Here is a 14,957-nt window from a genome sequence, read left to right as displayed (position 1 = left end):
AAAGATGTCGTTATCAGTATGATTTTATAGTTTGCCTCATTAATTTTCTTTATGCCTGTCTACTGTTTTGGTTTGTACTATTATAAACTGATCAAGATTTACTAATATATGTATAAATACAATTACACTTTGTTTGACTTCGCTTTTGTCTTTAGTGTTTTCAAAACAATTCGTTATTCATTTCAGAAGACGACAATGATTTTCATTAACTGAGCGAACAGATATAAACATGATTTTTTTGACTCTGATAGTTATTCCCTTTCTTCTAAAAACGTAATCCTGCTTATCGGATTGAAGAGATGAGCTCTTCTTGCCTCATTTATATTAACAATTGTAATTTCCCGCTACCGTTCGACCTCGGACATTTGTGGTGGCAGTTCAAATCCAGTTCAGGAGGTTTGTCAGCTAATTGCCAAAGGTTGATAGTTTATTCTAGGCATTCCAGTTTCCACTGCCTATAGACCTGACCGACGTCGTGCAAGAGAAAGCCCCCGTGAAACACCAGTTAATGAACAGATAAATAAATAATAATATCTGTAACTTGGTTAACAGAAGAAAATGCGGTATTGTTTTGTCATTTATTGTGCCCTCCCATTGCTTGAGTGGTACTCCTACATGTGAGTGAGGGTAAAATTAAGCTAACTTGCAAACAAAAAGTACATTATATAGACGTTAATCAACAATAAATAAAGTCGCTGATGTAAATGAGAACGATATCGGGGGCAGCCAAGAAAAAAAGTAGACGCACACGTATGAAAAAACTTGCAACCTATTTCAAATGGATGGAGGCAAATCAAAACATGTCAGAGCTAGTATTGTGGTTTGAAAAAAATTCAAGCCTGGACCGTCGCTGCTCTGGTTTTGCTCTCCATGCTTTACGTCTATCCCGCTGTCGTCGCTGCTCTGGTTTTGTTCTCCATGCTTTACGTCTATCCCGTCTATCTCCATGCTTTACGTCTATCGTCGCTGCTCTGGTCTTACTCTCTATGCTGTACGTCTATCACCCTGTCGTCGCTAATCTGGTTTTACTCTCCATGCTGAACATCTATCACACTCTCGTCGCTGGTCTGGTTTTATTCTCTATGCTGTACGTCTATTACACTGTCGTCGCTGCTCTGGTTTTACTCTCCATGCTGTACGTCAAGTCACCCTGTCGTTGCTGCTCTGGTTTTGTACTCAATGCTGTTCGTCTATCACACTTTCGTCGCTACTCTGGTCTTACTCTCCATGCTTTACGTCTATCACACTGTCCTGGCTGCTCTGGTCTTACTCTCCATACTGTAAGTCTATCACACTGTCGTTGCTTCTCCGGTTTTACTCTCTATGTTGTACGTCTATCACACTTTCGTACCTGCTGTGGTTTTACTGTCCATCTATCACACTGTCGTCCCTGCTCTGATTTTACTCTCTATGGTGTACGTCTATCTCACTGCCGTCGCTACTCTGGTTTTACTCTCTATGGTGTACGTCTATCACACTGTCGTCGCTGCTCTGGTCTTATTCTCCATGCTGTGCGTCTATCCCCCTGTCGTCGCTGCTCTGGTTTTATTCTATGCTGTACGCCTATCACACTGTCGTCGCTGCTCTGGTCTTATTCTCCATGCTGTGCGTCTATCACCCTGTCGTCGCTGCTCTGGTCTTATTCTCTATGCTGTACGTCTATCACACTACCGTCGCTGCTCTGGTTTTACTCTCTGTGCTGTACGTCTGTCACACTGTCGCCTCTGCTCTGGTTTTACTCTCTATGGTGTACGTCTTAAACTATATGGCGATAGCTTTGATCACTGATAGCAAAGTTACAAGAAATACACAATGCTCTGCTAGGCACTATCGCCAGGCAAAGGGAAAAAAATTAAATATGCATTTGTAATCTATCTTGCAACCTTGAAGCATCTTTTAAAACAAATTCTGGATTCGTGTCCAGATCTGGATCGCCATAACAATGTAACACATCTATGCTTAGCCCAAAGCCGAACCGCGTGTAAATACAAATTTACTCAGCCCTAGGCATAACGTTTCCGCAAAGTTGATGACAGGAAGACAGACAGACGGAAAGACGGACAGATAGACAGACGTGTAATATTCTGATAGACGTCGGTGTAAACTGGACAGAGACGGAGGAGACAGTTCACATTAGTGTTCGGTGTTACTGAACTATTCTGATGGATGTCGGTATTAACTGGACATAGACGGGGGGACAGTTCACATTAGTATTCAATGTTACTGAACTATTCAGATGGATGCCGGTATTAACTGAACAGAGACCGGGGAGACAGTTCACATTAGTATTCGGTGTTACTGAACTATTCTGATGGATGTCGGTATAAACTGGACAGAGACAGAGAAGACAGTTCACATTAGTCTTTGGTGTTACTGAGCTATTCTGATGGATGTTGGTATAAACTGGACAGAGACGGAGAAGACAGTTCACATCAGTGTTCGGTGTTACTAAACTGTTTTGATTGATGTCGGCATGAACTGAACAGAGACGGAGGAGACAGTTCACATTAGTATTCGGTTTCACTGAACTGTTCTGATGGATGTCGGTATTAACTGAACATAGACGGGGGAGACAGTTCACATTGGTATTCGATGTTACTGAACTATTCTGATGGATGTCGGTATTAACTGGACAGAGACCTGGGAGACAGTTCATATTACTATTTGGTGTTACTGAACTGTCAGTTGCACGGTAAATGACCTGTAGTCTCGCAAATGACATGTCTGCAGATGTGTTGTTCAATGCATAAGTCTACACTCAAAGCACATATACAGCTGTTTACTGCATAACTGGACGATACGAGCTTAATGGCCTAATTAACCTTAATTGGCCTTAATGAGCTAACATTATACTTTGCGCTTTCCAGAAATCCACACTGCTGTGGTTTTTACCTGGCCGATTCCAGTAGTTTTTGACAACAGTGCTCTACGTTGAGGTCTCAAGTTCAGACGAGACAAAGATCTGACTGCATCCCCTCTTTACATCAGGATATTTGTGATCTGTCAGGCGAAGACATTGAGAAGATATCTCCTCAGAATAAATAGATTAGCTAAAGACAATTTATGGTGAACCCACGAAGGTAGTAATAATTTTGGGACATGATCAAAGAAAATACATTTCTTAATTTAAATTTGTCAATCGTCCATCTTTGCGATGTAGTGAAATTTATAGTCCGGTGATTTTTAAAACCAGAAAACAAGGTAGGCAGAGAATGTTTCTGATTTCGATAAACAATGACGTTGAACTTTTTTTATCCTTACTTGACAGAGAAACAGTTGGAAAATGGAACCGACGATAATGACGCAAGCAATGACGACAGCGATTCCGAGGACACTGACGAGAACGTTAATAGTGATGACGAAGATGACGTATCAACCAAGCCACCTCCTGCCAAAAGAGGGCGCTACGAGGCCGCCAAGCGACCACCCCTGAAACGTCAGAAATCCAAAACGACGTCAAAGGGCAAAGGACTTTGGTCAGGACTGATTAAGGGTTTGGTGGAAAAGTAAGTAGGTTTCTCATTCTTTGAGAGAACTTGAACACTCAACAGGAAACCAAATTACAAATAAAGCAGTTGTTCACAGTTTCGTCTACCTGTAACAGGTGTATAAGACAAGACAAATAAGGTCATTAACAGATTACAATCATATTAGAAAGTTACCAAACAAATTATATTTCATTTTCACTTTTTTCAGATCATGTAAACCAATTTATATTACGTTTTTTTACCTAAGAAACGTCATATTCGAAAGATGAAATAAGAAAAAAGTGGGGGAAAACAAAAGTAAATTGCAGGTTGCCACATAAGTCCTGTTTAATTTCCACTTTTTCCACATCATTCACGTCCCTGTATATGTCACTTTTTGTGTCAGAAAAGTCAAAGATAAAGTCGATCTGAGAAAACGGAAGAAAACCAAATGAAATCGCAAGTTAACATACAAGTCCCACTCCACTTTCACTTTATCCAGATCATGTCCGTCCGAGTCTTTAAGAAACGTCATGTCCTGAAACAACAGAATTAATATATAGGGTACATGCAGAATTAAATCACAGGTAACATATTATCATTTTTGATTAGTCTTTTTATTCATCCATTTTTTTTTTGTTTATTTAGAATTTAGGCTTGGTTTATTTATGTATTTTGTCATTATTTTTTGCAGTAAACGTTGCGAATTGTTGAGTACGAGAGCCGGTCGCGCAGGCGCGGTACATAACTTTATGAGAGGTTTGTCTCTACAGGAAACCTGTCCATTGTCGCCATTCTCACCTGCCAAACCTTTCCGGGGACAATCAGGTGAGTTGATTGGTCTAACGTTGTCAGTGTGCAATACATGTATATATTTATTTGTTTTATTTGACTGGTGTTTTAAGCCATACTTAAGAATATTTTACTTATACGGCAGCTGCCAGCATTCTGGTGGGAGGAAAATGGGCAGAGCCCGGTAAAACCCACGACCATACGCAGGTTGATGACTGACCTTCACATGTATGGTGCAATATATAAGAAACGCTCTCATTTACTTATTCTTGATTTTATTATGACTGTTTTGATTTAACTTTGTCTCCAACTTGTGAATAATAATTCACCTGCTGTGGCTAAAATAAATATACTATGCACGACCACACAGTTATAGAGAGACATCTAAGCTTGGTTTATAAAACCTTTGAGACATGCAACATACTTGCTGTTTCAACTTAAATCGACATTGTCTGAATGTGTATGATGTTAATCTTAGCGAAAGGTGATCCACAGATTCTTTAACTTGGTAATGGTCACCTAGTCCTTTAGAGTGTGAATTTATTCTGTTCAGACCAGCATGTAATGGACATAATCCAATATGAATCCTAATAAAATCAACACGCCAGCCTTGCGACTTCTTACTAAAATAAAACCGTTACAGACAGACGATTGAAAATCATAGCAAAATCGACAGTCATTTGCTGCATACAACCCCTCCTGCCATAAAGAAGCAAAGAAGATTTTAGTGCACGATACAGTCTGAAGTTGAACATGAACAAGCACATCAGAGAGTAAGGATGAATCTTTAGCCAAACGGTCGGTATGTTGATTTTCTGGAACTGGTATGTATGTGTGTGTGCGTGTGTGTGTGCGTGTGTGCGTGTGCGTGCGTGTGCGTGTGTGTGTGTGTGACGACGTGTTAGACATATGACGATGAGGAGTCATCAGGTGTGTTTGTGTGTGTAAGATATCTTGTGGCAGCTCGAGTCCATGCCACAAAGTCATCAGGTGTGTGTGTGCGTGTACGATGTCTTGTGGCAGCTCGAGTCCATGCCACAAAGTCATCAGGTGTGTTTGTGTTTGTACGATGTATTGTGGCAGCTCGAGTCCATGCCGCAAAGTCATCAGGTGTGTTTGTGTTTGTACGATGTATTGTGGCAGCTCGAGTCCATGCCGCAAAGTCATCAGGTGTGTTTGTGTTTGTACGATGTATTGTGGCAGCTCGAGTCCATGCCACAAAGTCATCAGGTGTGTGTGTGCGTGTACGATGTCTTGTGGCAGCTCGAGTCCATGCCGCAAAGTCATCAGGTGTGTTTGTGTGTGTACGATGTATTGTGGCAGCTCGAGTCCATGCCACAAAGTCATCAGGTGTGTGTGTGCGTGTACGATGTCTTGTGGTAGCTCGAGTCCATGCCACAAAGTCATCAGGTGTGTTTGTGTTTGTACGATGTATTGTGGCAGCTCGAGTCCATGCCGCAAAGTCATCAGGTGTGTTTGTGTTTGTACGATGTATTGTGGCAGCTCGAGTCCATGCCGCAAAGTCATCAGGTGTGTTTGTGTGTGTACGATGTATTGTGGCAGCTCGAGTCCATGCCGCAATCTGCTACCGCCACTGAAGTATCATGCCGAATACTTCAGGCATGACACCCCACCTAGTCACATAATACTAACCTCTCTGAACGCCAAACGAGGCAGTACACACTTTTCAAAAACACTTGAAAACAAATTGCATATCAGTTAGAGAACTTAACATAAAATTGGTGACTCCCTCTGCTACACAAAGTTCTTAATTCATCGAAGAACACCATTAAAAGCCAATCTTTAAGCGGGCGAATATCAACCAAATTTCACAACTAAATACAGATAAATTATTAGACAACCTAAAATGCTATGAGTATCTCAATTCGGGTACCCTTCGAGAACCCGGACAGCGTATTGCATCAGTAAACATCTGCGAATAACCACGCAAAAACTTTAACAGAATGTCATTCAAGTTTAATTCCGGTGCAACCCGTTTTCATGTAAAAATCATGACTTCTGATTTTGTAAGTGAAATTGAAAATACCAGGGCTTGTCTTGTTTGTTATCTTGCAGTTCCTGCTTAATGCACCCTTCGTCTATTTTAAAATTGCGGCTATACACTACCAAATGGCCATATCATCTGTAAAGAGACAATTTTCACTTTAGGATTAACTTCCGGATGGCAAATTCTCCAGTTCACCAGCCTTGCTGTTAATTAGCATACAGTATTGGTGAGAGAGATTGTCGTTTTCTGAAACGAATAACGAATTGTCTTGAAAACATTGAAGACGAAAGCGAAGTCAAACGAACTGTAAATCTTGATCAGTTTATGACAGTACAAACCAAAAAAGTACAGGTATGTAAAAAAATTATTGAGGCTCTAACTCTAAAATAGCACTAATAATGTCATCTAATTCTACTGAAACATTTAAACACGACAAAAATATTGCCTCGCGTTATAATATTTATTAAAAAAAACATTATGGGGGAATACTCACGGAATGTTAAAATTATGCATTACTTGTGATTTCTGTTATGTAATGATATGATTGTACAATAGGTGTTCACGCTGTGTTCAAACATATTTAACTTTGATGACCATTGTAATGAGGCAATTCAAAATAAACATATATACGTAAATATATATAATATTTTCTCACACACAGCAGGTTCTTGGACACGAGTATGTCATACTGATGGAAGTCAAGAGACCTTCAATAAACTTCATGGAAGACTACATTGTAATGGCCCTCCCTATGTTCCGCTTTCGACCGCTTATTACCATCAAACCCGCGAGATCAGAGGAGATTCCGGTGTTGTCCGCTCTCAACAAACAGTAAAACTATGCTGGCAACGTCTAAAAAGGCATATATCCTATCCTTTAATGTTCTACGTACACAATTTACATTGGTTTCTAATCTCATTAAAATGAATTATTTTCTTTTCCTCTGGACCGCCTCTTTGATCTCCTTCAGGCGGTTGAGTGTATTGAATTCCATCAGCTGAGATGACCGATCAAACGCCGTGTGGATGTAGGTGAAGTTAAACGTGGAATAAGGAGCCTCAGGATCGTCAAAGATGGCGAACACCGCGAATTCTTATCGTAAGTATTCTCCCTTGCAATACCTGATGACGAAAGAGAAAACGTTTAGGGCAAAAAATTATTACGGCATCTGAAAAATACGAAATAATAACTTCTCTGATTAAAAGGGGCCTCTCAAAATGATCAAAATTGTCTAGCACCGCAAATCGTGGAATATATATGTACATATAAGAGTGCATGTATAGCAGTGAGTAGTGTGTTCCAGCCTGGCTGTATTGATTTATTTTGTCGATATTGTTGCTGGAGCAAACAGAACTGCCCGCCGTAAATCTCCGACCGTAAGTAAGTTAATGACTAACTTTCCAACATGTGACGTAGAGATATGCACACCACACAAGTGGCGGATACGTGTTCTCCAACAAATTTTAGACTTCATCAATCTTCCCGCGAGCGTTGTAGATCGCTTACTGTCACCAAGGCACCACAAGCAGTGACAGCGCAGGAATGTTCCCTGACCACGGCCGGTTTTGACCCTGCGCCTTGAAATACTTGCAACTCACCTGGCTTCTTATACTTCCGAAATTAGAGAACACAGGAAAAAATGAAAGATTATGGGACATTTAGGGTCGTTGGGATCACGGAAGATGTACAACTCATTCATCCCTTCTTTCTCAAATACACTCGCGTCGATGGGTTGGAAACGAAGGCCGTGTTGTTCAGCCCACTTTTCAGCCAGTTTTATTTCCTGGAAAAAAATCATCAGCACATTCGTTTAGCAAGGTAAATTTGTTTTACAACCTCGAAACCATGGAAAACACGATGATACCGATCTAATGAAAGCAGTTATTAAAATAATCCGAATAGTTCAGAGTAAACAGGGAATGCTGGCAAGTAATGATGTACACATAACATTGCCCGGAGCTAAGTCAAATTTAAAATACGATTTTAGATCTTATGTTTGGTCCTTGAAATTAAAATTTGACCATTTCAACACACGTGTGTCGGGCCCCCAAAAATCGTTGACTAAGTTTTTAATTCAACCTAAGGTCATAAATGGCTGTTGTAAAATTGGTACCAGATAGCTGATTGGTTATTCATCAGGAATTAATTTACCTTGAACGGCTCGCTGTCATCACCAAGTTTACCACTGAAGTCAAACGACAGGATGAGATCTATCCCTCGGGCTTGCCTCAGCACGAAAGGGTACGGGGAGTTGAAAGTCAACCTTGCGTCCACGACGAATTGTTTCTTCACGTGGGTGGAATACACTCCGATTCCTTCGTCTGAATCGTCTGTAAAAATTATTAAATTTTTTGGCTTATTTTATGTAAATACTATTTCCACGCCTCTGACCTATATACTGTCAAATAATGCTGGACGGGCTGGCCAAGCTTAACAAAGAAGTCTGGCGTAGTAGAATTGTATTAAGCATGCAGGTAATTAGGTCAACAGTTCAAATCCAGCTCTTTCCGGATCAAATGGTATGTATTGCACCAGAAGTTATTTTAATGCTCTTTTCTTTAGCTTTATCAACTGTTTCGAATAAGTTTCGAATTGGGGAAAGAACACCTGTGAAATAAAGGACTGGGCTAAATACCAAATGCAACACTTTTGTCTTTTTAAGCATCGTTTCGAACTTGTCCTGTCATTCTTTTATACGTTGCGTTAATTTAATGACTGAACTAGAAACACCCCCCTTAATTACTGGATTAATTAATGTCTTTTCACAAAAATTTTTCTTTTGGGGGTCTTATGTTCTTCTCCTTTAGGTAGTAAGGCGATCCCTCTAAGGAAGTTGTGTATCACGCGGCCAGTACGCATGCTCAGAAGCTGAAATCTCTTGCTGAAAACGGAAAACGATATTCATGAGATTTTGATTTTAGAAATCGGTTCACACTTAAACAACAAATTATTTGACTTCCACATTTTTATTTTCAAATTCAACTGAAATAAACAAGTAATACTTCTGAACTTTTCACGAGAAATATGACGTCACTATACGCTTGTGGTCAAGCGTAGGCAAAATCATCTTTTTTGATTTGTTATGCAAGAAATATTGGTTTTGGGAAAACATTATACTGGGGGTTTTTTACTATTTTTAAGACGACTAAACAATGACACATTTCGACCATTACAAATATCACTGAAGTTTCGTTGACACATAAACAGGCTTTATAAAGTGTGTGTAGTAAACTTTCGTTTTTGAAAGGGTCAGTAACATTGAAATCAAAGGGTTTAAGCCATTGCACCTCGCCAGATAATTGAAACAAAAAATCCTTGCCGTAAAGCTATATTGTCGCAGCTGTTTGTCCAAGCAAACAAACCCAATATCCTTCATGAATCGCGTTAAAAGATGAAGAGAAGTGGAGTGAAATTTTGAAGCGGTTGGATAGTGACAGTATTTGCTAAGTGACTAAATTAGAGGAGCAAATTGCAAAGAAAATACATTATATTACCTATCTACTAGGCTCTTAAACCAGTTCATCCAGAATCCTTTGTCCGCAACCGTTTTTTCCGCTCCTTGTTCTTCACAATGCTCATGATGAGAGTTATCGTGATTATCAAAATCATCGTCGTCATCATCGTCTTCATCTTCGCTTCCGTCACTCAGCACGGATTCTTTTTTAATTACAATATCACGATATGTACATTTAGAGTTTAGTCTTTATTTTTTTTTAGCAATTTATCAAAATAAGAATAATCGTAAATTCTTTCCTATCATAAAAATTGCACGAGATAATACCACTAATCACAAGACGAAATCATCTTTTCAGTATGACAGCAATTTGGTACCAAAAACTTCTGTATAACTTATACTGATGGGTAGGAATATTAGCTTCAGTATCTCTTTATTTCAGTTAAAATGATAATATAGTGGTTTTCAAGGCCTGGCAAGTGGTGTGCATTTTACTCATGAACATACTCATTTCCCGTCTGACCATCTTCACGGGGTCCATGTTTCGATTGTCATCAAATAGTCGATTAAACATGATGCAGAAAGCACTGCCCCAAATACCTGCGACAAAAGATGGAAAATATGCTGTTACGTAGTTTACAGAAAAGATATTTATTTTATTTGATTGGTGTTTTACGCAATACCCAATAATATTTCGCTTATGCGACGACGGCCAGTATTATGGTGTAGAAATCCAAATGAGGTAATGAATTGAATAAGTTTGTTGTTTGATTATGACAATAGCCAACTCCAGATTTGTCTGGGAAACTGGGCAAGACATTTTATTGTGAGGTTTCGGTGAATTTTAGTGCCAATGAAGAAAGACAGACAATATTTAAAACGCTACATAGTAAGAATCCAACTGGCATAATGAGCAACACGGTGTTTCAAAGATCCTAGTCTCTAAATTTTCCTCTGGGGAAATACCATCCAGAAATGTATTTGTAAGGCCATGTTGTAGTGCCCCCATCTGTACATTTTCCATATATGATGCCTTGTACATCCAGTGGCTTGTGTATGAGCTGCCTCGTTCTCTTATATATATATCCGGTGTTACATTTGGGGGCCTGTCCGGGATTTGGGAATGAATAACTGCAGTGATGTCTGTCTGAGTACAGCGATAAACAGTCAACTGAGCTATTACGCACATTGACGAAATGAGTACAGAGGACAATACGTAGGGTGGGGCAGAACAGACGTATGACTGGTAAATCAGTTGAAGAGACGTAATGACATCAGATAATGTGCATATGGTGTACATGTACCTGTGTGCAGCTAGACAGCTTTTATGTGCATCAGAGGATATTCCTATAAAAACTTTGGAAGATTGTTATTACCATTGTGACATTGCAATACACATTGAGTAAATCAGACCTACAGTGGAAGGACTCTTAGGCGGCATGCAGGTTGGTTGCAGCACTACTATGCTTACTGAGTGTTGAGACTGTTGTTGGTTGACATAGTATTTGGTTGACATGGTATTTCGTTTACATGTTAAGAAACTGTGTAAGAAACTGTGTAAGAAACTGTGTAAGAAACTGTGCAGCGCATAGGATGTCAGTCTTTTGAATTGGATGCATTATATGTCATACAATTTATTAGCTGTTTTAGGATATCTGTAAGTACGATAGATTTGTAATAGTTTCATCTTAAGGAAAAATGGCTGACCTAGAGTTGGAGTATGCAGTGAGACAAAAGCTTTATACTTTGTCAGCAGATGAGCTTATTGGACTGTTGCAAAAACTGACAGTTTCTGATAAGTATACGGCGGAATTAGGAAAGCCTTCTTTAGTACAGCTGCTTAACAAATACATGGTTGCTGAAGCTACGAAGGAGGATGGAGGAATGGCAAGTCTTTTAACAGCACAGTCTTATTTCGAATCGGTTGGTAAGAAACAAAGTAAGACAGGCAAATCCGATCCTAATGAACCAGAAAAGCAAATCATTCCTTCAAGGCCTGATGTAACTCCTACTTTAGTGACACCTATATGGAAGCGTGAGTTTAAGCTTGGAGGTCAGATTGATGAACCAACACAACAAGGCCGACTGAGTTTCACCAGTCTAATAAGACAAATTGAACAAGGGTGTGCACAAGGCCACAGTGAAGCTGAAGTCGTTCAGGCTGTACTCCGAGCAATTGTCCCAGGGCTTGGGCTCAGAAGCTACCTAGAAGGAAGGACTCATTTGACTTTATCAGCTCTGCGAAGAATTCTTCGTGCGCAGTACAGACAGAAGAGTTCAACTGAACTTTATCAACAGCTGTGTGCCTGAGCTCAGGGAAGTAAGGAAGATCCACAAGCATTCTTAATTAGGATGATGGACTTACGACAGAAGATATTGTTTGCTTCTCAGGGGGAGATGGCTGTTAGCTATGACAGTACATTAGTTCAACAAATGTTTCAAAGGGCAGTTTTGACAGGACTGCAGAGCGACGCTAATCGTCACGAAATGAAAAAATGCGGATCTCCGCAGAACAGAAACGTCAAGTCATGGGGATGCTTAATGAGGAGTCGGATCTGTTAAATGCTAAAGTATCGGCAGAAACATCCAGTGTGACTAAGCGAAGGGTTCGAACTAAAGTGAATCGGCGATCATCTGGATAAGCCCCTTCAAATAGCTCAGTAATTTGGACTGACTGTCATCAACAGGTTCTGGAAGAACTGGTAGATGCCTTTTCGAAGGAAACGGTAATGGCGTACCCAGACTTTGGAAAACCCTTCATTCTGCATACAGATGCATCATCAGAAGGATTAGGAGCTGTACTTTACCAGTACCAAGGAAGAGGTAATCTACGGGCCATAGGCTATGGATAAAGAACATTGAGCCCATCTGAGCAACGACACCATCTACACTCGGGTAAACTCGAGTTTCTGGCATTAAATTGGGCGATGACTTTAGGGATTACCTGTACTATACTTGTCACACAACTGTATACAGCGATAATAATCCTTTGACCTATACGTTAACGTGAGCCAAATCACATGCAACTTGACAACGATGGGTTTCTGGACTTACTGATTACAGCTTTGTGGTGCGATATCGTCCAGGAAAGTCAAATGGGGACGCCGATGGATTGTCTAGGATGCTAACTGACATTGACGAATTCATCTGCTCCTGCTCAGAAGAGATGTCTCCTGATACGATAAGTGCAGTTGTCAAAGCTGTTCGAGCTCAGTCCCATGAACTGGCTCCATGGATCAGTGCCATCACCAATGATCCGCAAGTGGTGAACACGGATAAACTGGGTTTGGTTCGCAACTCAGTGAATACCTTGTGTGCCAAGACAAAGGAAAGCATCAGAAACGCTCAGCAAAACGACCCAGACATAGGAACTTACCTGAAACTAAAGGGATCACCCAAGGTTAAGTCCGGCAATGACATTTCACATGGAGTGAAGTGCTTGCTCAGGGAAGAATAACGTCTTAAAGTGGATGATCATGATCTGCTGAATAGACTCACATGTGAGTCCCCTAAGGCAACATCCACAAATAGTTGGTACTTCATGCAAAGTATAAGCCCCTTATATACAAGGAACTGCATGAAGAAATGGGTCACTCAGGTGCTGAAAAGATTACTTACCTGTTTCTGTTCCAGTCCCCAGCAAGCCTAAACCAAATCGACAGAAACACCGTGAGCCGCATGTGCAGCGCACAGACCAGGATTATTCATCAGACTCGTTGGATGAAGAGGAATATTTCTTTCGCACATATCCGATGACTGAGCTGAACCCCTTAGTACCACCGTTTCGGCCAGGGGCTCTCGCACAGTGGAATCAGTGCGAAGATGACTCTAATCCTGATTTTCAGCCAACAATCTCGGAGGATACCGCAACGACTACAGATGCAGAACCTCCACTATGTCACTCTCACAGGATTCGGAAGACTCCTGCACGTCTCCCATATGGTGTAGATGCCACAAAAAAGAGTATTAAATTGATCTCCTTAAAGGGGTGGATGTGCCTTGTAGTGATCCATGCATTTGTGTGCGAGAGTTTGCAAACGTTTACCTGTTTCCTGTATTAATTTTTGCTATTTGTCAATATCATTTCATAATATGAGGTGTAATATACCCAATATGTAGTCTGAACTACTGTGTTCTATCACAATATACAGAATGTCTGCTACTATAGGAGTAGAACGGGTTAAAGTCTGCAACACGTGGAACTGAAGTGGTAACATGTGTTTTGGTTACACTTAGAATAGACAATAGTGATGCAGACCTGTATACTGTCTTATTGTATGTAATTGTTGATCGCTTTATGATGTGTAACTATTTGAAGGAACATTTGTAACTCGTTTGGCCAACATGTTTACAGTTCTGCAAGGTATCCAAGTATAATAGTTTTAAAGAAAATAATTCTACCCATCTTTGCGATCACGTGGTATCAGCCATTGTAATCTAGTGACCTATTTTCTGTATTTGTCTAATAGAACTGTAATGTCGGGACGACATTCATTTCAGACGGGGTGGATGTAAGGCAGTGTTGTAGTGCCCCCATCTGTACATTTGTCTTTTTCTTAAATATACACATACGTTGAATATATTATTAAATTTGGTAGTCCGTTTCCGCTAACTCTCTGTTGTGTGTATATATATATATATATATATATATATATATATATATATATATATATATATATATATATATATATCCGGTGTTACATATTTACCCCAGAAGCACAGAAACATGACTTTGTGATACTGTGCTCTCTTTTCAGACCCTACCATACTGTAATCAAATCTTGCCATACTTTAAATACCATAAATATACGCTCAAAAATTAATCTATTAATTTTAACAGAAGGTCTGTTGTCTGAGTGATGCTACGATGAAGTCTGTTATTATAACATAATAATGTGTCATTTTCAACATAATATCTTGTTAATCTAATAGAATCTGTATGTTGAAGTAATAGATGTGTTTTGCAATAGTAGTGTGTGTGTTTATATTTAGCAGAATAAACAGTTGAAATGACAGACAGAATATATTCTCGAATCACTCAGACAACAGACTTTCTGTTTAATTTAACAGAATTATTCTTGTTTTAGTGTAGAGAGAAGAAATAATGACATCAAATACCTGCTGAAAGTTGTCCAAACAGACTCGCTTTGCCCCACCCCACGGGGAAAAACGGCATCAGAACCTCTCGCATTGCAACATTTTTACAAGGTTAAAATACACTCCAGAATAACTTCAG

General features: G+C 39.9%; 1 protein-coding gene across 1 annotated transcript in view; it reads right to left on the bottom strand.

The window, feature by feature from the left end:
• Positions 1-6,207: 6,207 nt before the first annotated feature.
• LOC135479847 (cytosolic phospholipase A2-like) overlaps positions 6,208-14,957 on the bottom strand; it is a 28,629-nt gene continuing 19,879 nt past the window's right edge. Inside the window, 7 exon segments of the mRNA XM_064759750.1 lie at positions 6,208-7,378; positions 7,855-7,888; positions 7,890-8,050; positions 8,419-8,622; positions 9,034-9,148; positions 9,762-9,924; positions 10,229-10,321. Of these exon segments, the coding sequence (XP_064615820.1) occupies positions 7,196-7,378; positions 7,855-7,888; positions 7,890-8,050; positions 8,419-8,622; positions 9,034-9,148; positions 9,762-9,924; positions 10,229-10,321 (953 nt within the window). The 3' untranslated portion in view covers positions 6,208-7,195.

The sequence above is a fragment of the Liolophura sinensis genome, chromosome 12 (genome assembly GCF_032854445.1).
Source record: "Liolophura sinensis isolate JHLJ2023 chromosome 12, CUHK_Ljap_v2, whole genome shotgun sequence".
NCBI classification, from domain to species: domain Eukaryota; kingdom Metazoa; phylum Mollusca; class Polyplacophora; order Chitonida; family Chitonidae; genus Liolophura; species Liolophura sinensis.
This window is presented reverse-complemented; position numbering and strand designations above follow the sequence as displayed.